Source organism: Penicillium coprophilum (genome assembly GCF_028826855.1).
Source record: "Penicillium coprophilum strain IBT 35676 chromosome Unknown utg000004l_segment0_segment0, whole genome shotgun sequence".
Taxonomy (NCBI): domain Eukaryota; kingdom Fungi; phylum Ascomycota; class Eurotiomycetes; order Eurotiales; family Aspergillaceae; genus Penicillium; species Penicillium coprophilum.
The window spans coordinates 5,479,707-5,506,413 of record NW_026622723.1 but is presented as its reverse complement, the minus strand read 5'-3'; the positions used below and the strand labels follow the sequence as shown (position 1 = coordinate 5,506,413).

General features: G+C 46.5%; 10 protein-coding genes across 10 annotated transcripts; 5 read left to right on the top strand and 5 right to left on the bottom strand.

Moving 5' to 3' along the window:
* Positions 1–3,406: 3,406 nt before the first annotated feature.
* N7500_006529 (ribonuclease III) lies at positions 3,407–4,612 on the bottom strand (the record flags this gene model as incomplete). The annotated part of the gene is made up of 2 exons (XM_056677673.1): positions 3,407–4,420; positions 4,493–4,612. The coding sequence occupies 2 exons, from the start codon at positions 4,610–4,612 to the stop codon at positions 3,407–3,409; spliced, it is 1,134 nt and encodes a 377-aa protein (XP_056532673.1).
* Positions 4,613–6,000: 1,388 nt separating this feature from the next.
* Positions 6,001–7,757, top strand: N7500_006528 (U2 snRNP complex subunit CUS1; the record flags this gene model as incomplete). Its single annotated transcript, XM_056677672.1, has 2 exons — positions 6,001–6,057; positions 6,117–7,757. The coding sequence occupies 2 exons, from the start codon at positions 6,001–6,003 to the stop codon at positions 7,755–7,757; spliced, it is 1,698 nt and encodes a 565-aa protein (XP_056532672.1).
* Positions 7,758–8,243: 486 nt separating this feature from the next.
* N7500_006527 (uncharacterized protein) lies at positions 8,244–8,777 on the top strand (the record flags this gene model as incomplete). The annotated part of the gene is made up of 1 exon (XM_056677671.1): positions 8,244–8,777. One exon carries the CDS (start codon positions 8,244–8,246, stop codon positions 8,775–8,777), a length of 534 nt encoding a protein of 177 aa, XP_056532671.1.
* A 179-nt stretch (positions 8,778–8,956) lies between these two features.
* On the top strand, positions 8,957–9,847 carry N7500_006526 (uncharacterized protein; the record flags this gene model as incomplete). The annotated part of the gene is made up of 1 exon (XM_056677670.1): positions 8,957–9,847. The coding sequence occupies one exon, from the start codon at positions 8,957–8,959 to the stop codon at positions 9,845–9,847; it is 891 nt and encodes a 296-aa protein (XP_056532670.1).
* A 476-nt stretch (positions 9,848–10,323) lies between these two features.
* Positions 10,324–11,164, top strand: N7500_006525 (ER lumen protein retaining receptor; the record flags this gene model as incomplete). Its single annotated transcript, XM_056677669.1, has 5 exons — positions 10,324–10,345; positions 10,401–10,459; positions 10,512–10,578; positions 10,638–10,843; positions 10,898–11,164. 5 exons carry the CDS (start codon positions 10,324–10,326, stop codon positions 11,162–11,164), a joined length of 621 nt encoding a protein of 206 aa, XP_056532669.1.
* An 818-nt stretch (positions 11,165–11,982) lies between these two features.
* Positions 11,983–13,475, bottom strand: N7500_006524 (uncharacterized protein; the record flags this gene model as incomplete). Its single annotated transcript, XM_056677668.1, has 6 exons — positions 11,983–12,320; positions 12,383–12,434; positions 12,531–12,650; positions 12,715–12,760; positions 12,811–12,933; positions 12,991–13,475. The coding sequence occupies 6 exons, from the start codon at positions 13,473–13,475 to the stop codon at positions 11,983–11,985; spliced, it is 1,164 nt and encodes a 387-aa protein (XP_056532668.1).
* A 1,219-nt stretch (positions 13,476–14,694) lies between these two features.
* On the bottom strand, positions 14,695–17,597 carry N7500_006523 (putative cytokinesis regulator (Byr4); the record flags this gene model as incomplete). The annotated part of the gene is made up of 2 exons (XM_056677667.1): positions 14,695–15,155; positions 15,236–17,597. 2 exons carry the CDS (start codon positions 17,595–17,597, stop codon positions 14,695–14,697), a joined length of 2,823 nt encoding a protein of 940 aa, XP_056532667.1.
* Positions 17,598–18,633: 1,036 nt separating this feature from the next.
* On the top strand, positions 18,634–19,933 carry N7500_006522 (uncharacterized protein; the record flags this gene model as incomplete). The annotated part of the gene is made up of 4 exons (XM_056677666.1): positions 18,634–18,796; positions 18,855–19,072; positions 19,150–19,456; positions 19,512–19,933. 4 exons carry the CDS (start codon positions 18,634–18,636, stop codon positions 19,931–19,933), a joined length of 1,110 nt encoding a protein of 369 aa, XP_056532666.1.
* A 621-nt stretch (positions 19,934–20,554) lies between these two features.
* N7500_006521 (putative NADH-ubiquinone oxidoreductase, subunit G) lies at positions 20,555–23,116 on the bottom strand (the record flags this gene model as incomplete). The annotated part of the gene is made up of 6 exons (XM_056677665.1): positions 20,555–20,657; positions 20,716–22,597; positions 22,665–22,687; positions 22,811–22,862; positions 22,919–22,942; positions 23,005–23,116. The coding sequence occupies 6 exons, from the start codon at positions 23,114–23,116 to the stop codon at positions 20,555–20,557; spliced, it is 2,196 nt and encodes a 731-aa protein (XP_056532665.1).
* Positions 23,117–23,779: 663 nt separating this feature from the next.
* N7500_006520 (putative ER to Golgi transport protein (Sly41)) lies at positions 23,780–25,565 on the bottom strand (the record flags this gene model as incomplete). The annotated part of the gene is made up of 3 exons (XM_056677664.1): positions 23,780–23,816; positions 23,861–25,101; positions 25,176–25,565. 3 exons carry the CDS (start codon positions 25,563–25,565, stop codon positions 23,780–23,782), a joined length of 1,668 nt encoding a protein of 555 aa, XP_056532664.1.
* Positions 25,566–26,707: the final 1,142 nt, after the last annotated feature.

Genomic DNA, 26,707 nt, shown 5'->3' with positions numbered 1-26,707 from the left:
ATAGGTTACCGGCTAATATCTCTTCCGGGCTTAGGTTATTCTATCTTACTAAGAGATCTTCTAATAACTCGCTAATTAGGTATTCGTTTTCTTATATTATATATAGTTCTTTGTGTGGTACCTATTCGCGTATCGTACGTAGTTCTTTATATAGAGCCTAGTACCTAGGCCTCGGTCTATTAGGCCTCTTATTCTTATATTCTTAAATATAGTGTCCTAGTTTCCTATATACAAAACAAAGGTTTTTCTACCAACGCTCCTTCTACTTATCTTAAGTGGTATCTAACTCTATCGGTTTTGGGCTATATAGATTGTTATTATATAGTACTTTCTTGTAGCGCCTATACTATCGAAATCGATTAAATCTATATAATTTACCCTTCTTCTACTACTCTATTTCTTGTCGCTTATAATATCTCTTATTAATATAGTTATTAATCTTAACCGCGATAGCGATAAGTTAGTCTAAAGTGTTAGGTCTATCGATTTATACTAGTTTATCCTTAACTTCTAGCTTTAACCCTACTTCGAAGTACAGAATATATACTCGATTAGGTAAGTCTAAGTAGGATATGATCTACTAGAATTCGGAGGCGTAGACCGACGTACTACCCTACTACTTGATCTTCTATAATCTTCTTTCGGCTATTTGTTAGGTATCGATATCTCTAAACGTTTATTCTAGGTATTATCTAAAGCTAGTATAGCTTTTAAAGATAGAAGTAGTAGTAAAAGACTATTCTTCCGGTGTCTTTTTATAGTAGTCACGTATATATAGCTCGAGCTAGTTCTAGGCTTATCCGCGTAAGTAAGTAGATACAAAAATCACCTTACTAGCTTCACTAGGTAACTTATCTCGGTTTATATCTAAGTATATATCTATTTACGTAAGGAATCCTCGAAGCTTAGATCGGGTTCCTTTAAAGTATTCTACCTTAGGAAGTCGTGGTATACCTATAGTGTTAGCTAGTATAGATACGATTACCTATTACTTAAGTTATTCGAGGAAGTCGTCGACTTACCTAAACTTACTACTATTGTTCGCGTCGTGATTATTGATAGCCTATATAGCCTTCTCTAGGTTATATCGTAGATCGGCTAGTTACTTTTCCTATTTCGCGATTGTCTTATCTCTCTTATCGTCGGAGTCCGGTTCCTCTTTCTTAGGTTACTAGACCGGAGCCTATACTACTCTCTTTTCGATTTGAGATATATTATCGTTTATTTAGACTCGAGACTAAGATCGAGACAGTCTTTAATATATTACGCACTAGCTAACTAGTCATAGTTAGGTTAGGCGGTTTTAGGGTATAGTTACCTTAATATACCTCGGGTTTCCCACGTTAACGATATATCTATTATCACTAAGCTATTACCTTATCTATAGGCCTTACTATAGCCTAAGTCCCTAGAAGTCGTGTCGAGGAATCGATACTAGGTAGAGCGCCGAGTAGATCTATACTGGGGTATTAGTCTAGCTTGTAGTGTTTGTTAAGTTATATCTTAGTCAAGAGTCATAAGTTCGTATAGGTATACACAAGTAACAATATAGGATTGAAGACAAAGAACTAGACTAAGTATATAAATAAACGTCCTTATATATCCTCCTATCTTCCTAGGGGTAGTTAGGTAGATAGTAGCTTAGTAGATTTGTCTTGGCGGAATCTATCGTTCTACCGTCGACCGGTCTACTACCTATATGATCACGTGACACGATTTCTGGTTGGCCGGGGTGTCCTTTGCATATGATCTAGGTTGATTGGCTCTCGATGGCCCATGATGCTGGTGGGGTAGTTTGGGTCGTTGGGTGTCTGATAGGTCCATAACACCACCCTATTTATTTTTTTCTTCCTACAACAACTATACGCGCTTTCGGCACTGAAATCTCCGGGAATAGGGGTATTTAATACGAGCTATCTCCTAAGTAACCTACAGGGATATATAGTGCCCTAGATACTAGGGTATCTACTTCGAAACTCGCCGTCGAATATAGCTATTACCGGAGTACTATTTACTGTATAAAAGAGCGGTTTTTAGAGCAAAAAAATACCTCGTTGAGACCCTATACCGGCCGCCCCCCTATCTTTAACTAAAGCGCCTATCAATTTATATATTTATAGGCCCGCCGGAACCCTCTTTAGTCCTATAAACGCCTCGGTATAAGCTACCCTAGGTACCCCCCTCGAAGTATAATTTAAAGGGTTTACTAAGCCTACAATCTATATAAAAGGAGATCTCTAAATAAGATCCCTATTAGTGTTTAAATAGTAAAAAAAAGATTTACTTTTATATAGAAATAGCGGATATAACTTGATTTTTCGAACTAAATCTAGTCGGATAAATATTCTATTTAATAAATATCTAATTTTAGTATAAAATAGGCCTAGGGATTCTAATCTAAGATCTATCGGTGTAAACTTATAAACCTTAAGGTTTATATAAAGGATATTATATAAATAGTATAGGCTAGGATCTAGCTTAGTAGGCGTATAAAGTTAGTAGTTATAGAACGGGAGAGGTATAGTATTAGGAATAGCTATATAGTAAATTCCTATCTTAATACTCTTAAAGAAGGCCTTCTCCTAATCTATATACCTAGAACTATCTTCTAATAAGATAATACCTAAATATATACTATAGGTATTATAGGAGAGTGGTTTAAAGAATATAGGGTATCGAGGATTAGCCTCTATATTTACCTAATCTTAGCCCTATTAAGCCTTACTAGTGGATACTAAAGGTTAAATTATTAAATATATACCCTAAATTGATAGAAATAGGTATGAGTGTAGAGGATTAGATATATTTTAAGAGAGCTATATACGCTATATAGGATACACTTGATTAGGGTGTAATTAACGATTTAATTCGCTCTATGCCTAGGAGATTGCTTACTACGCGTAAAGTAGAGGGGTATTATACTAGATATTAAATGTATTAAATTCATTGGCCATTTCTCTGTCTATTAATATTAAAATGAATGTATATTTACTATATTAGTGGTGTAAAATATATAGTTGAATGTAGTGATATATATTTGATATGTTGCGGGTAAAAACCGACTGTCGCAGGACTTTTGGTCATCGAGCAGTTGCCTACTAAGCAGAGGGTATAACCTTTTACACTACCTTTTCCTAGGTTGATGAGTCCACACTTTTTCTTGACTTGTTCTTCCTCTCCCCCAGTAGCAGAAAACCTTAAATTATAGCGTTGCGTCGTAAATGGAAATCGGCAGGTAAAAATTAGTAATATTCAGATGGGGTGCAAATATTCGAACATCATGGACCTATCAATGTACTGTGTAGGTAAATGTGCATGGATGGATTAATCTGGTGGCCCTCTTTAGTGGGAGATGTAATGTCTAGAGGAGACTGGCCCGACAACTCGCGAGAGGCATGCAAGACCTTTAAGAGTTAGACTCCCATGATTCCTTTGCCGACATGATCTCAAGAATTAGGGGCGTATTCAGTAATGTCTTTTTCGCTGCCTCGTCACCTGCAGCAGCTTTACTCAAACCCTGACCGGAACCCAGAAATCTTTTATTCCATCCCCACCCTGTGAGATATAACGCGACGAAGAAAGTCTGTGTGCCACCCTTCTGTTGAATTGACGGACGCTCCTCGAGGTATTCAAGCTTGACTTTTTTCCCCATAATCTTTTTAGCAAGAGCCTCCTTGCAGCGTAACTCCCCTTTCTGGTGCCCTAGGTTCTTGAGAATGGGCACCCATAGACCTGCTAGCCAATGCTCGGCTACTTCATAACCACGAACGGGATCGGAGAGTATGACTGCCGCGACGTAGGCTTCAAAGACATCGCCCTTTGTTTTGGTCCATCGCTTTGACGGGGTATTGTAGTTAAGTGGTACAGAAACCCTGCGGTCCAAACCAAATCTCTCTGCGAAGCCCGAAAGTGTCTCGTTCTTGACAAGAATCTCCCGAATCTGTGATATTCGACCTGCTGGTAAATCTGGAAATCTCTCCCAGACGAGTTTGGTTGCAATCAGCTCAATGTATGCATCGCCTAGAATCTCGAGTCGGTCGTAGGTCGCGTTGTTATCGTTGCTAAGAGCTGGATGGGTAAAGACAGCTAGTTCCAGCTTGTCATCAATGATCGGGGGTAGCCTAGGGTCACAAGATCCACTGACCAACTTGGAACTGTGACCTGGGTGTGATTTTTGGACCTCACCAGCAATGGAAGAATCTTTGGAAGGCAATTGGCTCTTCGTCCCAAGAAATGTGTCATCCAGCCTCAAAATCGCGTCCACAACCTCCGAGTCCACACCAGCGAGATCAGAACCGGTAGTAATCTCTCTAACAAGGTGTTGTAGAAGAAGAAGAGGAGAACTGTTGCTGGACTTGGCCATGCCGTGACTGACACCAACAGAAAACTTGGTGTCTGATGGCGGGCTTGATTTCTGAACCTTTATGCGAGTAGATGTCAGCAAGTTATTGGAACTGAGATTCACTCAGTGGGATGGGAATATGATATTCACCTTGAGCCGCTTTTGTGATTCATGTGTGGCATCTGATCCAAAGACAGATGACGGTCTTTTCAGATCTACCACTGGCGCTTTTAAGCTTGCTGGATCTGCTATCTCATTGCCTCGAGGCATGTCAATTGTTGTACGCCCTGCTCAGTCTCGGCCCAGTTTTGCTGTTGCGCTCTTTTGTATGGTTTTGTATGGTTTTGTATTTCTTTTTTGCTTCTCATCTGAGGTAAAACACATGGATGATTTGTAGGCGGTATACTTCGGAAGGTCACATGATTATCGGCAAACTTCAGTTGGTATCTCTCCGAGTTCGATAACATTTGTCTACCGAGCTGATGTGAACAGCTGTTTCGCAATTTTATTTCTGCACATGGTTATTTTGAACCTCTGAGAAAGGAAAATGGCGTCAAGTCGGATCTTGGATCTAGTGAAGGTTCAATTACACTTTCCATTGTACTATGCTTGCACTCACTAATTCGCAATTCTCTAGACGCAATGCCGCATATTCTCCCTTAATTTCAACCCAGAACGGCTTCGACTGGGGAACAAGGTCTTGAGACAGCGCCTACGTGGGCCGGCGCTTGCAGCCTGGTATCCAAAGAAGACTGTGTCTTTCCAGGATTTACAAAATACTTATAAACCTCTTGGATTGACAACATTCGATGAAGCTGAAGATGATAGGGAAGAAGCTATTCAGATGTATGAAATGTTATCCACATAATATTAAAACGAGTTTTTACTAAACATCTCAACCACAGTGCCAAGTTGCGAGGGAAGGGTCGGCCGAAAAAGAAACGAACTGCTGCAGGTAATTCCCCCTACACCCAATGAGTTCATACTGGAATCAAAATCTAAGACTTGAACAGAATCGAGGTCCGCAAAGAAGAAGAAATAGACTGTCTGTCTTATCTTCTGGGCTTTGCCGAGCTGAACATTGCACCACTCACACCAACACCAGTGTATATCCTATACCCGGATTATCTCCCCTATGATCTTGACTGGATCAGTGAATTATGCTTTGTGAAGCCGCTTGAACGTTTTGCTTCAGGTGCAAATTACCTCCAGATTCTATTTGTTATCCTCGCTAGTAGTCTTCACCATTGGGCGCACCTCATTTTGTTTCACATTTTGTACAATAACACATCATTATTCTTTCTTTTTTTGTCTTTCATTCCACTAGTCTACTGAGACATAGCGAAGAGGTCAGTAAGAAAAGACTTAGGCCAAATACATATGTATCTGTACAACACTGTACCTTCGGAAGGCTTCCAAGCCCTGCTGATGGAGGTGACATGTGGTAGGGCAAAATAAGGCGGTAAACTGTTGTAGCTGGACGCACGTGATGACAATTGATATATTCGGCTTTTAACCTCGTCCGCCCACTCCATCGTCTGTCGCTACCTGATCCACGCACTTGAACTAGCCTGTTTGTGTCAAATATCTCTGCATTTCTACAATATCACCTAACTGAAACCGCCTTGATTGAGCGCCTACCAAACCTTCCAGCAACCATGAAATTGAGCAAGAACCAGCTCAGAAGAGCAAAGAAAAAGGCCCATAAAGCCGCGGTAAGGCCAAGATATCTCTCTAAGTCTCTCAGCCATAGCTGAGCCATACCTGATGCAAGGCTGACACCACTGTAAAGAATACAAGCGTTCCCATCGACAATACTGTATCACACGAACCATCACCATTGCCAGCAACTACTTCTCAGGATGCACCAGCTGGTACCGACACCGATCTGCTCCCTGAGCCGACCGATCCGCTATGGGAAATGTACAAAGATGTTGCTGGAAGATTTGACGAGTCACTGAACGAAAATTCATCAGCGAAGGAGTCTGATAAACCGGAGGTTTTCTTCGACGATGGTGATGAAATACCCGACGAAGAGCACGACAGCGAGCCCAAGATTTCAAAAAAGAAGCGGAAAGAAATGAACAAGCTATCCGTTGCTGAACTCAAAGCAATGGTACGAAAGCCTGAAATTGTTGAATGGACAGATACATCCGCCCCTGACCCTCGGCTTCTCGTTCACATTAAAGCTCATCGCAATGTGGTCCCTGTGCCCTCTCACTGGTCGCTCAAACGAGAGTATCTCTCATCCAAACGTGGAGTGGAGAAGGCGCCATTTGCTCTCCCTAAATTCATACAAGAGACGGGAATATCTGAAATGCGCGACGCCGCTTTAGAGAAGCAAGAGCAGTCAAGTTTGAAACAGAAGCAAAGGGAGAGAGTGCAGCCAAAGATGGGCAAGCTGGACATTGATTACCAGAAGCTTTATGAGGCATTTTTCCGTTTCCAAACCAAGCCAGAGCTGACCCGCTACGGTGAGATCTACTATGAAGGCAAAGAATACGAGACCAATCTCAAGCACCTCCGACCTGGCGAATTGAGCGATGAATTAAAGGACGCTCTTGGTATGGCCCCAGGAGCCCCTCCCCCATGGCTCGTCAATCAGCAGCGATATGGTCCCCCGTCTTCCTATCCCGCGTTGAAAATCCCTGGCCTCAATGCGCCGCCTCCGCCCGGCGCGTCGTGGGGCTACCATCCTGGAGGGTATGGCAAGCCACCTGTTGATGAACACAACCGCCCATTATTTGGAGGTGATATCTTTGGTGTTCTACAACCTCAACAACATGCCCAGCAAGGAGAGCCGGTTGAAAAAGAGCTTTGGGGAGAGTTACATGAGTCGGAAGAGTCAGAACAGGAGAGTGAAGCAGAAGAGGACGATGATGAACAGGAAGAAGAAAGTGACGAAGAAGGCGTGGGTGCAGGTACCCATTCCCCCAATGGCATGGAAACCCCAAGTGGAATAGATTCAGCAGTACCATCTGAATTTGTCGGCGCTGAGAATGTTTCTGGGGAGTTTGATGTGCGCAAGCAACATCGCGGTATCGACACAGAGGAATCTGTGCACCATCGGAGTGCTTACCAGGTCATCCCCGAGAGGCAAACGAACGTGGAAGGCTTTTTCGGGGGTGATAGGGCCTACGATCTCAGCGGATCAACAGGCAGACCTCCTGTCCTAGGTGCAGATGACCAAACCCGGAAACGCAAGAAGCCTGGTGATGTTGAAGTGTCTGTCAACTTGGATGCAATCCAATCTGGCGATGGCCTCAGCAAAGAAAGTCTCCAGAGCATGTACGAGTCACAGAGACAGCAGCAAAATCCACCGAACTGGGGTTTCCAGGAGGACTTGAGTGACATGATCGCACAGGAGAGCCGCAAAAGATTGCGAAAGGAAGAAGAGAGACGAGGGAAACATTAAACATGTTTTTTCCATTGCAATTTCCCCCCCTATCTTCCTTCTTTGGAGTTCCTCGAGCGTGCATCTTTCATGATGGGGATTGGAGTTTGGCTGCTTTGGTGTACACTTTAGGTTGCAAGAAAGGTCTTTGACCTGTAATGTACGTTTAGGTTGAAATGAAAATCTTATTGAGTAATTTATCGAAGTCCAACGGGTGTACCCTAGGTAGATTTGTCTGCACGCCGCATATACTGGATTCTTGTTGTTTACACATCGAGATCCACAATCACAGGGATGGATTCCAAAAAGGGTTTAGCTTAGTCTTCTCATCTACCACATTTCGACCCTTCAATTGCTTGGACTTTGACATATTTTCACTCCCCCAACCAGGAGACGGAGAAGTCGCACTGGGTAATTGTGTGTTCCTGTGCTCTGACTTCTATCTATAGACCAGAGTCGTTTGAACATCATCCCACTGTCTCAAATATCACTATTCTTATTGCCAGAATGGACTGGGATCGCCGAAGGTTTGTAGACACACCGAGACGCTCAAAAGGAAGAAAGTTTCTAAGTATCTACCTAGATTTGATGAACGAAGAGGCGGAGAAAGTTATCGTCCAGCTGAGAGAAACGGTCGTTCCCCTTCTCGCGGGTATGAAATTCGTCATCGACGTTCGCCACCACGAACCCGAAGTCCTCCTCGACCACGAGCCGACACTTGGGTACCGTCATCAAATCGGGGGTACGGCCGCATACGAAGTCGGTCACCACCATTATACCGGCGCCGTTCACGTAGTCCCCCGGGCAGAAACTTTGGTCCAGCCCCCTACGAAAGAAGACGATCTCCACCAAGAAGATTCTCGCCCAGAAGAGATGAAAGAGTCAGATCACCGCCGCAAAAATGGTGCTCAAAATCACCCTACAGCGATGGTAGATCACGGAACGCATCTCGTGGTCGCAACAGTCCAAGACGAATACGTGATACAACTCCTAGCAGCCAGGGTTTCCGATCAGCGAGGAGAGACGGCCCTAATGCCTTGAATATTGACAAAACTCCCAGAGCTTCCTCGCCAAAAGTACAGGCAGAAGTCTTACTACCACAAAGTCCAATCAATGCCTCACATCGAGGCCACCCTCGTGATGGGGCGAAACGAGATCGTACTTTGTCGCCACCAAGGCATGATTCACCTGCACAACCCTTGGTCTCACAACCCGTACAGATGTCTCAACGCTTGTCGCCGGCTATAGAAAAACCCATTGTGGTTTCCCGCACAGCTCGTAGTCGGTCGCCTATTCGCTCTCCGGTACCCTTCCAACGTTTGTCGAAACCGTCAGGGAGATCTCCCTACGGGGATCAGCTCTACACTACGGAGCCTTCTCACCCACAGCAACGACCAGACCATGAGGAGCGAGTATCGGTTGGCGATCATTCGCCTTTTTCGATTCCAGAGAAGGCACATTTGGAACCTCAAACAAGTGGAACCAGGGTTAGTGGCAAAATCCCAACTCAACCGAAAAACCACAGCGCAAGTCCAGTTCCCCTGCCGCCGTCAGGACCTTCTCAAGGACCGAGACCGCCGTCTAATCAACATCGCGGTCCTTCCCATGTGTCTTTACTATCAGCGCCGACTCGCCCTCGCCGCGGACCTGGCCCACGGGAAAATTGGACGGGGTCTCCGCCGGTACGCCGCGGACCTGCTGCAACACCGCAGGCCCCACCAGCAGGTCCTCGTGCTTCTTTTTCATCCCCTGTACCAGGTGGCAGTTACCGACATCCGAATTCCCGGCAATCCACCGCTCCACCTGTAACTCAACCATTGGCCCAGAGGGGTCCAAATCACCTTACGGGGCTATGTACCATCATACCAGAAGGTCGGAGTCTTCCGTCGCTTCTGGATCCTGCTGTGGAGAAGCGGCTGTTTCAGCTTGATGTCGATAAAGAGAGACTCCTTGAGCAGATCGCAGACACGCAGAGGTCCAAACGAGCGGAACTTCGAGACTGGGATCGACTCGATCGCGAAAGCTCAATCTGCGCACTGAAGAGTGAGCTAGCTGAAGGCCATCTCCAGCGAATGGCCGATGAAAGTATTGGGGGCGCAAATTTGTTCTAGCCACACAAGTGTGTTTGTTCTGGAGTGGCAAGTGCTCTCGGCGTTCTGGTCATGTATCTGGTTGTATCAGGGTATTGGGCCAGGTTTAGGTAGTGATTGTATTTTCCCATGTATCAATATGATGACTTGACGACTTTATGGGCTCCCGGAGGTACTAGGCCAATATTTGATAGATGTAATGTCTATAAGATTTGATATACATACCGAAATCCAATGCAAAATATAGAAGACTCAAATAGCCAAATGTAGATATAATATGTTCGAGGTATGTCACTGGTATGTACCCTGTATGTGTATGGTACATACCCGTGTATGTACCTGATCTGCAAGTAATTTTAACGTTCCCCTTCCATTTTTTTTGCCTGCGTGTCAACAACTCAGCTGTTTTGGTCGCCAATTTCCAATACTCTCCTTCCCCCTTCTCTCTAATCTCTCTTTCTTCGTATAATTCACACTGAGAATTCGCCACCGACATCATGAATATCTTCAGGCTATTAGGTACGACTCAAAACCCAATGGAAAACCAACGCGATATACTAACGCTCAATTGCAGCCGACTTCTCCCATCTGGCGTCGATCTTCATGCTTCTGCGGAAGATGAAGACGTCAAGTGTATGTTCTCCTGTCCATAAAGCTATGAGCTGTAACTCATGATGGATCGCAGAGTTGTTCCGGATTGTCATTCAAATCGCAGGTTCTATACCTTCTCGTGTTTGTCACTCGATATCTTGGTAGGTTTCGACGTCACTGTTGGGTTCATATGTAGTCCAATCGCTCATTCGCCTTCTAGATCTTTTCTGGACATTCACCGAGTCTCTGTACCTCACCACGTTCAAGCTTCTGTTTATCGGTTCCTCGGCCTACGTCATCTACCTCATGCTCAATGACTACAAACCCACACATGATCCCAACATCGATACCTTCAAGGTTCAATACCTCCTCGGAATTAGTGCGCTGCTCGCGATTCTCTTTCCGCGCGATTATCGCATCTCCGAGGTTGGTCGAACATCCCGTCTATGAGGTGGGAGAATCCGGACTAACGTCATGTAGATACTCTGGACTTTTTCCATCTGGTTAGAGTCGGTTGCCATATTACCACAACTCTTCATGCTCCAACGAACCGGAGAGGCAGACACGATCACTACACACTATCTATTTGCCTTGGGACTCTATAGGGCGCTCTACATCCCGAACTGGGTCTTCCGCTATTTCACCGAAGCTTCCTTCCAACGTTCCTTCCAGCCTGTGACTATTATCGCTGGAATCATCCAAACGTTGCTTTACTCTGATTTCTTTTACATTTACTACAACAAGTAAGCCCAACCTGCTGAAAAGTATTTTGCCGACTCGAAGACACTGACTTTTGTGCCCTTTCTTTTTTCTCTCTCAGAGTTTTGAAGGGGAAGAAGTTCTCGCTCCCTGTCTAATATCTTGGTTCTTTGCAAGGTTCCGAGATGGACTTTTGAATCCGATCCACTCGTTTCTTCTATATTTGCCTAGAACACTGTGATCATCTATCTCACGAGTACCAAAGTACCTTGAACCCGCGCAACACCACTCAAAACCTTGACGTTGGGTGTTGCTATGAATTAATGTTTTCAAGTCGCCAATTTTCATGCATTTAGGAACGGTCACATGAGGCTCAGGTAAACCCGCAATTGATTACCGAATATGATCATGGACTATGTGCATATCTGCTGTGTTCTATGGTGCTGATCAGAGAAGGGGAAGTCCTCTTCTGTTGAAACTTGTGTACTTTTGGGTTTCATCTGGTCTACCATGCAGACATACCAAATATCTAGCCTATATTGTATACCTCAGATCAATTGTTCCATATTCAACAATCAAAAATTCAAGTAATATTTTTAGGCTGTTTCGTCTTTCTTTTTTTTTTCATAATGTGTTTTTGGGGGGAATTCCTTCCCTGTTCAGTTCACTATTGGCGTTCCATATTTCCTCTTTATACCTTCAAAGCCCTATGACGGATGAGAATCATCTGGCCCTGTTCGTGTATGCCACCCATCAGACTGATGGATGACAAGAACGCATAAACCGATCTAGAGCCTCCTCAAAAGGTATACTTTTGGGGAGCACACCATTAGTGTACCCCCATCAAATCAAACCAGAAAAGACAATCAAAACTCTCGCTGAGGCGCAGCCCCATGTGTCGGTACATATCCCGCTGTATAACTCAACTGGGACGGGGGGATGGATAGATCGGTGGAGAAGGGATCCAAGGTGCCAGCGATTGAGTGTGAAAGATTGCCCATGGGACTATGGAACGACCGAACTCCGTTGCCTAGATTCGAGCGACCTTGTTGGACATTTTGATGACCATCGAGCCAGCCACCGTGACCGTGTAGATGACCAAAATAGTCCGCTTGCGTCCTGTCAAGGGGCATTTGACCAGCAAAGGTTGATTCTCGTCGCGAAATTGGTGGCGACGGGAGTTTGGGGGAGCGCGAGACCATCTCTAGCCTGGGGGAGCTTCTTCGTGAATTGGGTGGTGTCAAGCGTGACCCCCCCCCGGCGCACCTGGCAGGTTGGACAGATCTTGACAAAGCGGGAGATCAGTTCCTTGGGCACCCTAGGAAGATAGTCAGTGACTGGAGATTGGAGATGTCATCTATGTATTATACATGACATGATTTGGCTTAGCCTACCATGAATAGATCCGCCGGACCTGAGCAGATGTCTTGTCTCGGCCACCATGTTGACACTGTTGATGGGCCTTGGTGAGGATTTTGAACAATTTTTCTCGAATTGCAACCGGCTTTCCCTCATGACAGATCATCTTCCGATGCTTTATATCGCAACGACTCCATTAGCATTGGCTTATCGTATCTGTTGGGACAAGTGATACATACATCCGAGCCCACCGTTTGGAGTTTGAACATCTTTTTGACCCAGAACCTGATTTGTTTAGCAAGGCAGGCCATTGATTGAATCCAAGAGATCCATACCGAAATTGAGCTGACTCCACCGCCGTATCTTTGGGGTCAATCAACACAGTTCTGATGTTACGGGCTCTTTTCGCATAGATCAGCGCTTTATCTTGCTTCTTGATGGACAGGTCCTCCACGTAACTGGAACGATGAGACCAATTAGCCTCAACTCCACATGATTGATCATGAACCACTCACTTCTGCATCAATTGATCAAATTCCTTCACATCAGGGAACCCGCTCAAGGCCGGCACTACAGCCTCTGATAGCAATGTAGCCTCGTTGTGAGACTCCTGATTTTCAATCTCCGTTTCACCCAGCGGGTCGCGGGGGAGATATCTTGGCCCTTGAAAGTAGCGTGATTGGGACATGAACTGCGGCGGATGGTGTAACCTAGGGTCATCAGGCGTTGTCATCGATGGAATTGAATGTTCCGACGTATACTGCAAATGCTGCAACCCCGGAGACAGACTCGACTGTGGGCCATAGGGCTGCCCGAATTGAGACCCGTAGGGATTGAAGGAATGCTGAGGGAAATGATATGAACCCGATCCATGTGTGTTGAAGTCATGGCTTTCTTGTTTGAAGTCATGGCCCTCTGGCTGACCATAGCCAGGCACTGCCATTTGATGATTCATCAGATAAGCCTCATTTCCTTCATTGCGTCTTGCAAAGCTACTCATAATGCCTCGGCGAGATTGAATGCCTCTTGATTATTGTTCAGTATCGATCTGGTTCCAAACAGATATATAAGAAAAGAGAAGAGTATCGAAGATTGACCCAGTATACAGTCTCCGAAGGCAATGACAATAGTAAAACAACGAGGAAATCGAGGAGACCAGGGCTCATTCGTTTGCATATAGTCGAATTGCCACAGTACCCTGGTACACAGTATCACAAAAAAAAAAAAAAAAGAGAGAAAAAAGAGAAATTGTGTCTAAAAGAACACAGGGTGAAAGTGGGATATAGAGGATTAATTCATAAGAAAAAGGCCATCTGGAAACGAAGGGGGGAAGGTAGCAATTTAAAACGACAATGGACAAACAGTGCAGGACACTGATGCCCAAGATGAAGTGCACGAGACCATGTTGCGACAGAAGAGACAACGGAGGGTATCCCTGGAAGACGAACAGCAAATATTTCACAGAGAAAAAAGAAAGGATAGAGCCAGGCGAGTCGAACCCTCTGTCAGGTACGGGAAGCGTCAGTCACCATTTGCAGGGTATAGAAGAAAAAAGAAAAAAAAAAAGAAAAGAGAAGGGAAGTGTCAAATTGCCTGTCAAAGCAGATCCAAGCAAATGATACGGATTCCGTCAACGCCACCAGTTTGCCTCAAGAGCCACGTTGATACAGGTTATTCAAGGCACCCTATCGGAGAGGAAGAAAAGGGCGTGCAGGGGGAGGGGTGAAATCATCTCCCCGATTATTTCTTGGGATCCAGGAAATTCTGCAGGTTTGCTCAAACAAAGTCGGCAGAGGGAGATTTGTCCATGCAAGTAGCCGTGATAAATTGGTAAGGAACATGGATGGAGAAGATGTCAAGGGAAGTACGAAATGCCCTCGAGATTTGACCATCCCTGTCAATGTTGTACTGGATATGCTGTGTCTGTTTTTTTTGTTTTTTGTTTTTTGCAGTCAAAATGCAAGTTTCCGTGTCGATGGAAAGAGAAAGGAAAAAGAGGAAAAGAGCAAAAAGAGAAAAAGAAAAAGACGGGATGACAGGATGACATACGTTTGGTGGAAGGTGAGACATATCGGACTGTCAGTTCGGACAGATCTGTGACACTTTTTTTTTTCCCCGAGTCCGAACTTCGAAGTTCAGAGAAAGGGGAACAGAGAGATAGATATATAGTTACATATTAAAACCATTAATTCATAGCCAAATGGCCAAAGTCGTAAAGTTCATATACATTCATCCCCGGCCAAATCGCGGATGATCCAATGCTGAGATTCACCTCGATCGAACATCCATTTGTCAACCTTGCGTCTCCACTTATCTTCCTCAGCCCGCTGTCGTCGAATGAATTCTGGACCGACATCAAATTCCTCCGTCATAGGTCCTTCGTCAGAGGATTCACCCGCACTGGCCGGGTATTGCTCAAACGCCCTACCTGTGAGTGTTTCATCCAAGTCATCCAGACCGGCAAACACATCCTCGTCTGCACCGTCAGATGCCTTGAGCCAACACATGCGATGTGGATCAAACACCATTCCACCAACAGTCTGGACATTCTGTGCTCCAACATTGGCGATAAGAGCTGGGGCAGGTTTGGGGGATTTGGAAGTGACATCAAATTCCTGAACCAGATTTTCGTTGCCTTCCCACCGAAAATTGATAGGGTTATAACGCATACCTCTCACAGCTGAAAACAAACCAAAAAAAAGAGAAGTACCCAGTTAGCGTGCTGCAAATCATGTAGAGATCGAGATCGGTCTTGCTTACATTTGGCATCCTGCACCCCAGACCCCATGGGCTTGATCAAGTGCGGCTTGGACGTTGATTTAACATTTGATTTACCTTTCCGACTTCTGACGGTTGCAGAGGCCGGGGGCATCCTTGAGGTAGGTTGGGCTTTCCAGTTTGAGTTCAAGGTCGAAAGTGGATTCGATTCACGGTTTTTTGAATTCATGACCATGGACGCAATGCGTTGTTCCCTTGCATTTCTGGAGGCATTTGTATCTCGTGCAAATCTAGGGGTTGGACTGCGTAACTTGGAGGTGGATAAGGACGTTGAAGATGGATAGGGAGATTCATGGGCATCAATCTGACTCTGGCTGAGCTTGGCGCGGATGGACCTTGGAGCACCTCGACCGGTGGGGGTTTTGACGAACTTGCTCTCTGCCAGCACCGATGTAGAAAGATCATCAAAGGACTCCAACTCGGTCCCATCCCCAAAGTTGCGTCGTTTAGCGGGTCGTGTGATTGTGCGCTTTGTAGAACCGAGAGAGTCGGCGCTTGTGTCGCCGAACCCACCACGGAACGGCTCATTGCGAGTTGGTCGGGAGAGTCGGGAAACCGTGCCCTGCGGACTAAGAAGACCACCAGAGCTATCTGAATTTGTGCGACGTGATGAGCGATACCCCTTCACACTAGCATGGTGTGATTGAGATTCCGATACACCAGCCGGCATAAATGGCACTTGTGGCCTACGACCCAGCGACCTCACATCAGTTGCGGAGGGATCCACCGGTGTTTTAGGTCTGCCAGAGGGAAGGCGAACTGAGCGATCGACCGGTGGTCGCTGGGAAGTGGTCATTGAACTAGCAGAGCCTAAGCCACGAATCGATGGCAGGGATCGCTTGGTCTTGAGGCGCCTAGCTGAAGGGTTGCCCTCACCGGTTTGGGTGATGTCTCGAGAATTGCGAGACCCGAGAAGCCGTCGACTAGAGAGTGTGGGAGTCGGCGATGTCGGATTAGCGCTAGGGGCTGGAAGACTTGAAGTGGACGCTTGAGATGAATGCCCCAAACGCGATTGTGACGTTCGAAATTTGGAAAGAGGTGCACCACTTTCTGACACGGTCTCAAGGTGGGTCGAATGGGTTCGATCATGACCGGACAAGCGTGGGATGCGAGTTCGTGGAGATCCTGTCGCACTGGTGAATGTGAGTGTTGTTGCAGATCGACGAGTCGGGCTGGATGGCCGTTCTGTCTTGCACTTTATGTTAGGATTTAGAGCGGGCTTTCCAAAGGAGAAAGCCTTCTCATTGTCGATATCAATACCAGAAAAGAAGTCGTCGGAATCGGAAGGTAAATGATCCGCCTGACTTCCTTGCACTTCAACATTCTCAGCTTGCGCAGTCTGTCGCTTTTGTAGAGAAGCACTGAAATCAAGCGGGCCTTCGGGAATGATGAGCCCCTCAAGGCCATCGTCTTCACTTTCCGCCGTGAGGCAACTTGAAACGCTGGGGCTGGCGATGGAGATAGAAGAACTGGGAACTGAACGACCATCTCTTACGGTACCACCAACTCGTACACCAATACTTCCTTCAGACCACTCAAGATCGAAGTCCTCCAAAGAAGGACTAGAAACGTAGAAATTCGCTTTTCGATGAGATAATTCGAGAGGCTGATGATTGGCGGGAAGTTCAAAATCCTGGTTAAAGTCGTCGTCTGCTTCCTGTTCAATATTGAGACCATCGCCAATGTTCAATTTCTTCGGAGATCGAAGGGCTTTGAGGGTCGGGATGTCTCGAGCTTCCAGACTACCATTGTCATCTTGGAAGGTGTCAAATGGTCCCAAGGTAGATTGAAAACGCGTCGAGAATTCCTCATCCCAAGATGGCGAGGCCGTGGATTTCACTGGACTGGTAGCAGTGGAGCTCAAATGTCGCAGCGTGTCGGGAAACCATGTTTCCTGAGGAGTTTTGAGCTGCAATAGGGTTTCGGGGCCCGGAAGCTCAACATCTTCTGACCAGTCGTCAACAAAAGTTTGCTTGGTCTTTCGAGTTGACAATCGCTTGATCGTACCCCCAATAAGGGCTGACTTGGGGATATCTGGGGGAATGGGAATGCCCGCAGTCTTGGCCGAGGCAATAGCATCCTCTTTTGCAAATTCGTCATTGTCATAGAGTGGAACTTGCCAGTCTTCGTCACCCGCATTAGAGTCAATATCTGAGCGAGCAGAGCGACGAGAGGAGATAGAATCTCGGTGCCCAGAGGGCCGAAACGACGAGTTTGTTAGGGACCCCGCGCTAGATGCGGTGCGAAAGTGAATATCTTCGCTGAACTGCAAGTCGTCGTCATCATCCCAGCATTCAATCGGCTCGTCGGTACCAGGTCGTAGGTGGATTGGCAAAGATTCCATGATCGGCGAAGCGAATTGATTGAAGGCGTACAGTCAACACAGAGCTCATGGGATAATTTCGAAGGCAATTTGTGATTAAGCAGCAGACTCAGTGCGTTGCGACACTGGTGAGGGTTCAGGGGGCGCGGACATGAGCGTCATTCCGTGTCGGTTGGTAAGGACCAAAGATAGGAGCGAGGAGCACGGTTTCACTGTCGACCGTAGCGTGGCAAGTAAGCTCGGAATTTGCAAAGCGGGTTGTTGGAGGGATCAGATCAATGTAAGCCGGCCTCACTCTAGAGTCAATTTCGCCGAATGAGACCAAGCGGGTTCACTAGGCGACCTGATAAATGCCGGGTCGTCATCCATAAACATTCACAACAACCTAAGCATTGGGGACATCCCAAGAACTTTTAATTCCACTGGTGATCAGAGGAATTCAAGGAATTAGAGAAAATTTGCGCAAACGGAGAGGAGATAGGGGAAAATAGATGTGTTGGTTGTGGCTGGATCTCAAATTCCTCGTGGAGGAAGAGGAAGAACGTGACAGCACCCTGTACTGGTAATATATCGAGGTAAGCTGTTTACCTAAATACTCAGTGAAGACTACATACCTTCAACTGTGTAATATGTATTTGATACCAAGCGATTACATGTAATTACCAGTGCATTGTCCAGTATTTACGGTTTGTAGGTCACATAGCACTATTATTAAATGGCTGTGCAGGTATATAGCAAGTATAATCTAAATCTACAACATTAAAGATAATTGCAGTCTCAGATTTAACTGTCTAATATTTCAATGTTGGTGATCATCAAAATTGAACTTATGAAGTACGGAGTACATCTCACATTAACTGTTCTACTATGTGGGGACCCGGTATCTGCTCCCTTGTCAAGTACCCTCTGTATATAGTCTAATGAGTTCCACTTGAGTTCTGTTGCCTTGGGACATGACTTTTGTTACTATTACTACTAAATATACAGGCAGTTAGTGTGAGCCGAGCCTACTCTTTTCTTTCTCCTTATCGCCGTCTTTCCCCTCCCCACCCCAAACATGTCATCTCCCCTTTCAACAGATTCAACAGACCGGATCTTGCGGTTTCCCAGATCTGACGAGACTGGGAATTATGTACTTGTCCGGGTCTCGTGTACTGGTTCTGCGCCCCTGGACCTGAGACTGGTGGCCACTGAGGGGGAATCGCCTTATGTTGGCTCAGGTAGGTCGTCACGCAATGAAGTTTGGTAGTCATAGACTCATGAGCTCATGTCGCGTAGTGAACCAAGCACGCCTGAAGGACTTTCAAGCCAAAAATTATCAAGGATCAGATGACGAATGGGTTAAAACTGTCTCGCTCATTCTGGGGCAATGTTCTACCCCTTCGAATGAGCCGGATTGGGCCACTGGTCTGGAAGCTTCGGCCAGTATATTGGGTTCTGACGAAGACAACAAGGAGATTGTGATTACGATACGTAAGAGAGTTCAATCGATTACAGTTCGTGTTCCACGTCGGCAGTTCAATATATATATATACTTATATATATATATATATCATTGCTAACACTGATGTAGCAACGCCTAGGTACCTTTATCCTCAAGCAAGACGACGAACAAGCCGTCGAGCTTTTCGAATGGACAGGAATGGCCGCAGCTCGAAATCATATGCTAGAGAAGCAAGTATCCAGCCTGACTGGTCGTTATCGCCTTGCCGAAGACACCATACATAGGTTGAATGAACAGCTCGAGGAACTGATGACCGCGAAAACCGACCATGAGAATCGACTGGTTGGAAATTTTGTGCAAGTCTTGAACGAGAAAAAGCTCAAAATCCGCAACCAGCAACGTCTTCTGGCATCAGCCACTGTAGATGCCACCAAAGGTCGGTGGCACAAACAGAGAAACTTAGATATCTTGGCTCACTAACTATCGAACAGTCTCGGAGATACAAGCTAGCATCCCCGAAGAGTCCTCTGAAACCGCCGGGAAATTTCATTCAACAAAAAGAAGTGCTCGGAAGATGAGCGAAACAGACGACTCTGATGAGTTTGAACAAATGGATATTGATTCAATGAAGACTGATCGAGGTGCTTCTGATAACCAAGACACCAATGAAGAAGAACGTTCAATCTCTCACCCTCTGGACGATGAACAAAGCAATAGCACGACGGACAACGACTCGTCACAGGACGAGCCTGCCCAGCTAAAGCGGGCCTCCCCAGCGAGAGACACCGCACCGCCTCAAAGAGCCTTGCCATTTGCCAAAAGGACCGGCGGGCCCATCAAGAGACCTGCTCCAACTCAGCCTAGCGAAGATGCCGAAGAAAGTGCGGGAGAGACGGATGATGACGAGCTCTAAATTGGCCACCTGAATCGAGTCAGACAAATTACATAGTTCAACAGAGCGAGATACGGGCTCCATTTTATATGTAAAACACCCAACTCAAAGTTACAAGTCTCTCTTAACCCCCTAGGCTTGGGGATATGTGTATGCCCAACCGATGCTTACTCCTTGATAATGCAATATACCCATAGAGAAATATCTCTGCTCTTGTCTTTCGTTATTCCTCTCTGTCCAGTTTTTCTGTCGTTGGGATGATCCTTTTTCCTCCCCCGAGTCATTTGTCCCGGTATAATTTCACTTCGTTTCTACCATAGGATTCCTCAATGGTACTTTGCCTTCCAAAAGCTACTACACACCAAATTACACAAGTAGGATTTTATCATCTCCGACGCCCATGGACTCAAAATTTTGGGGGTTCAGTCTTTTATGTACAAGGCAACCACTACCGATTAATCCCAGGCGACACCGGAGGATGGCGAAGAGGTCAACAGGAACCGGAAGGGTGTTCAAGATGATAGGGAAAAACACAGAGGATGGAAAGGAAACAGTACATCAAGAGGGAAATTTAAGATGCGGTACAATTAAAACGCCTGCAACCATTAGACAAACACAGAATGAGGTCAAGATAGACCCGATCTAGCCATATAAAGCCTGAGGAGACATTTCTCCTGCAGCCATGAAGTTGGTCTCAGGGTTTCCAGTGGCCTTGGCAGCGGAGGCGCGGGCCATGGTGGGCGAACTGAAGTAGAGTTAGCATGCATATCGATTAATGGATGAGAAAATAGGGTACTGCTCACCTTCTGGAGATAGCGTCAGTGAAGAAGAAGTCTTCGATCACCTTCTTGAAAGGAGCTCCAGTAGCAGGAGATCCCCTGTTCTGGTCCACAAGTTGGACCTTGCTCAACGAGGCAACCGATGACGGCTCAACAACGTCGTAGCGACGCATGACAGGACTAATCTCCTCCATGCGGTCGCGGAGAGCCTCAATATCATCATAAGGAAGAGGAGCACCAAGGAACTCGCTAGTGGCACGGATGATCTTCCAGTCATCACGAGCTGCACCGGGGAGAGAAGTGGCAGCACGGGTAATCTGCACACGACCTTCTGTGTTGATGTATGTACCTGACTTCTCAGTGTAGGCAGCGCCGGGGAGAACGACATCAGCAAGTTGAGCACCGCGATCACCATGGTGTCCCTGGTAGACGACAAATGCGTCTTTGGGAATCTCGCTTTGGGCAATCTCATCTGCGCCCAGCAGCCACATCATCTTGGGCGTAGTCTGAGCAACCTGGGAAGATGGTGTAGTGAAGCCAACTTCATAGGCACCAGCCCGAGACGCCGCACGCTGGAGGACATTATAGCCCTGCCACTCAGGAGTGATGAAGTTGCTTGCATTCTTTTCAACGAAGCCACCGACAGCCTCGAAGATAGCCTTGGCGTCAGGGTGCTCAGCAGCAGCGCTACCGACAATAATCATTGGCCGTTTGGCTCCGGCAAGCTTCTTGCCAAATTCTCCGGACAAGGCGGACTTCAAGGAAGAGACATCAGTGCCCAAATGGTTCAAGTCAAATGTGCTCTCAAACTCCTCGCCGACAAGTCCAACCTCAAGATCAGACCTAATATACTGCTTGCGGATACGGGCGTTTAGAACTGCGGCTTCGTGACGAGGGTTGGTTGCAACTAGAAGGATTGCGTCTGCCTCCTCAATTCCATAGATCTTGGAGTTGAACAGATAGTTGGAACGGACGTCGATACCGTGAGCAATGGGGGCACCGCCGCCAGGCTGATCCAAAGCAAGGTTGTCAGAGCCAAGCTTGTTTGCCAGGTCCTTCATGGCGACAAGTGACTCAATATCAACCAAGTGTCCAGCAACGGCCTTGAACTCATTGGCCTGTGGCTGAAGCTTCTGGTGCGCCGATGATATCTCCGTCAGAGCCTGTTCCCAAGTAGCGGGGACAAATTTGCCATCCCGACGAATGAGCGGTGTTGTGAGCCGCTGGGTCTTCAACCCGTCGCATGCAAACCGCGACTTGTCGTTGATCCATTCCTCGTTAATATCGTCATTCAACCGCGGGACAACTCTCATAACTTCCAAGCCTCTGCTATCAATACGAATGTTGGAGCCAAGCGCATCAAGGACGTCGATCGATTCGGTGTGCTTGAGCTCCCAGGGACGTGCCCGGAAAGCATAGGGCTTCGAAGTTAGTGCACCGACAGGACAAAGGTCAATGACATTGCCTGAAAGTTCTGAGTTCAGGTTCTGCTCAAGGTAGGTTCCGATCTGCATGTCGTTTCCGCGGCCTGCAGTTCCCAATTCTGGAGCACCAGCGACGTCGTTCATGAATCGGACACAGCGAGTGCAATGAATGCATCGATTCATCGAGGTCTTGACCAGTGGGCCAATGTTCTTATCCTCCACGGCACGCTTTCCACCAGTTTCATGGAATCGACCCCGATCGGCACCGTAACGCATCGACTGGTCTTGGAGATCACACTCTCCTCCTTGGTCGCAAACAGGACAATCGAGGGGATGATTGGCGAGGAGGAACTCCATAACACCCTCTCTTGCCTTGTGGACCAGTGGTGAATTCGTCTTTACCACCATACCAGGTTGTACTGGCCAAGCACAGGATGCCACAGGTTTCGGGGCACGTTCGACTTCGACGAGACACATACGACCTATAGTCTCAGTAAGTACATGTATCTCAATGCCGTAGAAAGGGGGATCGTTATGAGTTAAGCGTACAGTTGCCTGCAACCAAGAGTTTTCTTAAGGGACTGGTGTTAGCAAGAACAAAATGTATGATTCGACCAAAGGCACATACTCGTGGTAACAATATCTAGTGCATGTTAATACTGCAAGCAAATTGGATTGATGAAGTTTTGCCATACCTGGGAACCGTTGCGCCTGCCTTCTCGCAGGCCTGGATAAGAGCCGAGCCAGCTTTGGGGAGAGAATGTGAGTGAGGGTACAATGAGTTCTCTCTAGGGAGTATCTACCTTCTACAGACACCTTTTTGCCATCTATAGAAACGAGCCATCAGTCATCGATCAAATTGGATGGATTAGACCAAGATTAGACTTACCAATGGTGAGTTCCACCTCGGCCGCGCGAGGGGCTGTAGTCGCGAAGGCCCGGGGTGTGACCTTAGGAACCCGGAGGGACCGGGCGGCCGCACGAAACAGCTGCGGCCGCATCATTAAAAGGAGAACAGAGATATGAGGGTGGGGGATAAGGTGGAGAAGGGCGAGGGGGTGAGGTCCTGGTGACGGTTGGGAGTTCAGAGAGCACTTTGCATCGGAATCTGCGGTTCCAATGTTACATAATGCGAGTGCTGACCATCACTTTGCTGACTAAAGGCAACGGCAAATAGGCTCACGGGGATTGGCTCGATTGACTCGGTTAGGCGGATAAACTTCCTTTCCGGCATTCCTCATAACCCACCGTTTCTCCCCCGATTTTCTCCTTTTCTCTTCTTCAATTAAATTGTTACGGGCATCATTTATTGTAGGAGGCAGGCAATTTTCCTGTTCCTATTTCCTCTACAGCATGTCCCAAGAGCAGATTTGCGCCGTAGCTGGAGCTGTCAAGGGTTCGCCTAATTATGACTTTGTTCCTTACCGACGGTAGCTACATCATTCTCCTGATAGATAATCTTGTCCACTTGCAATGTGATCGTATTTATGCCATAAATTCCGTGGTTGCCAATCCCAATATCAGATTTATTGAGCTTTCATGTAGCAATCTGAACTCTGCATCCCATGCGCAGCCAAAATATATAGCAATGGTCGCTCGGAAGAGTACTGTACGTCCTAGACAGCATGAACACAGCAGGGAAAGAGTAGTAATGTAAAGGTTCTTTAGGCAAACTGCGCTGTCATGATATTGTACACCGAGCTAATAAAATACAAATGCTAGGCCACAGCTTGAGAATCACTAACCTGCCAGGTGGATTCTTGTTTGGTCCCTGGTAACCAAGTGCGAGAAACACTGGCCCCCTGGGTCGAATATGCCCAGGCCCATCATCCTCCTTCTTGGAGTTGTTTGCTGCTGCATGGGGGATGTTAGTGGCACCTTCAAAGGCCCTACCCGCGGGGAAGGCATAACCATTAGAATCCCATGGCTTGCTTGAATGTCGCACGTTCATTGGAAGAATGGAGTGTTCCGGACGGAAATGATCCGTGTTTGCCCTTTGGTCGGCTACGTCGTCATGGCTATTGCGATCGTAAAGGTAAAGCCCCACGAAAGTAAGGCCAATGCCAAACGCTTGAACCGAGGTAGTCGAGCTCCCAAACCATATAATCGCCACCACGATCACAAATACACGCTTGACTAATGATGCAACCGAATAAGACACAGGAGAAACCATTGACAGCAACACAAAGGCCAGGATGTTCTGGGCAAAGTGTGAGACTCCGTTAAACAAAAACTCGATGGAAAGAGCACCATGGTCCAATGAGCCTTGCTTCCCCGATAGCGAGATCGCACCATCATGGACGAAATCAGATACTAGCGGGTAACCCTCAGTGACAAACCAAAGAGGCAGAGTGAGGAAAAAAGCCAACCCGGAGCAATAGCAAAGCAAGTTGAGTTTGTCCAACTTTCGCCGTCCTGGGTTTTGGATATCTGCTTCTGCGCGGTCTACCTCGTTGAACAGCTTCTTCGAGAATATGTTCTGCGAGACAAACACAATAGCTGCACCAAATGCGCAAAATATACCGAAGAAATTTGTCGACACTCCGGTTGAGCATGCAAGCATGACGCCTAGAGTCAGAGGAATCAGCGATAAATAGGTTGCCCGCGCATATCGAATGCGAAAGAGGAACCGGTATGCTAGAACTGTGAAAAGAGGCGAAAGGCCCTTGATTGTGTGGACCAGAGACACGGGGATTTGTGCAGTGGCCATGGAGCTCAGAATGTGACCAGCCAATTGAAATACAGCCAGGGGCAAGGCTGTGGAAATCACGTCGCGGGATGGGTAACGAATCCCATGTTGAAGGATTGGAATACTTTGTCGCAATCGAGGTATAACTGTGGAGAGATACACCAATAGCAAACACCAAAAGGAGACAAATGCAAATTGAATCATCGTCAATGTGATTGGCATCGGAAGGGCATTTAATATCGATTTTGAGGACGTGTTGGTGAGGGCAGAGGTTAGATACCACACGACACAGAGAGCCTTGAGACGGTGTGTTAGCAGTCTTTTTGAACAGTTGCTTCCATGTGTGACTGAAAAGCAGAGAATCGACATACGATGAGTCGGTAAGAGACTGGGGCGCGAAGTGCTTCGGCTAGTTCATGAGCATTGGCACTCATGCTGCCATTGCGTGTTCTGATGGTCGTGATGGCTTCGCTGATGCTCTTTCGTGGCCGGTGTTTGGGATTCCGTAATGCCCCGTTCCCATACTCTCGCGAGTAAAAGTTTGCTTTGCGGGGTTCCCAAAGCTCATTCGGGGCATATTTCACCGAGGCGCTTCGGTTTGGACGGGTTGAACCTGCGACGGTGTCGAGGGTGTCTTCGTAAGGCGGAAATTTGTCTATCGGACTGCTCGTTTGAGGAACGGAGGATTTGGTTGGGATTTTCAATTCGGCCTGGCGCATGGAGGCGCGTCGTCCATGACCGGTTACTGTGGTTGTAGCCATCTTCCACGACCCGGAACGTCTGGACTATCTTCAGAGATGTCAATTCCCCGGACTCCAAAAAAGAACCCACCTGGTGTCACTTACCCGAGAAGGGCGAAAAAGCAGCTGCGGAGAGACAATCCGCTCAATGAGTCCGGTGAGGATATGTGTCTTCACCAATTAATGGAGGAAAAAGGGCGGGTTGGTTCGCCGGTTTGTCGATGACGAATCTCCTTGAGCGAATGAGCGTCGAGTATAGAAACACACACGTTTTCGGCGAAGCCAAACGATAGAATATGTGAGTATATACCTGATACCTAGGCGAGACAAAGGAATTGTGAAAATTATGTTCGAAGCATATCCACTATAAATTGAAATCGTCGCGGCCATGGATAGAAATGTAATTTCATTTTCATGTACTCCAGTACCGCCACTTACATTACGGTGTTGATAATGGCCAGGAATCCTTTTATTTTTTATTTTTTATTTTTCTTTTTGGACCTGCAACATATCATTATTTCCATCACTCTATAATTTCTATGTAAACTATATACCTCTTTCCCCTTATCGTTCTATAATAAGAAATGTCCCTTCCGTCTTCGTATATGCTAATCCCCATTACGCGTCGTCTGGGTCACGTGATACGGACCCTGATCTGCATGCAAAATGTCTTGGCCTGGGAGAGTTTAGGACAAGGAACGAAGTGATTGGTCTAATGAATCTATATTGATATACTGACAGTTTGTTCTTATGCAACTGCCCTCGTAGAACGTTCATAGTATTATGTTGTCTTTTTGGACGCAAGATGATATCCATTAAATTAGATTCAGCAATATCGTCTTTAAATGAACCTGAGCTTATAGGGTATTGTACCCTTATATACACCCCCGTACACACTTTACTATATATACTAGTATGTACTATGAAAATGGACAACTATGCCTAATTGGGTAGTTCATAGGAAGTATAGATGTCTGCTCCTTCCTCTTGTCTCTTGTTTCCTTTTCTCTCCTTTCCCACCTCCCATCTCCCATCTCATCTTCTTCTATCTTTCAGTCCCAATTTCGTCTCACGATTGAACTACCTCATCTCCAAAATTCCCTTATGTTAACCATCATCTCGCAAGAATCTGCTCGGAATCCTTTTCGTTGCATGTAAACATA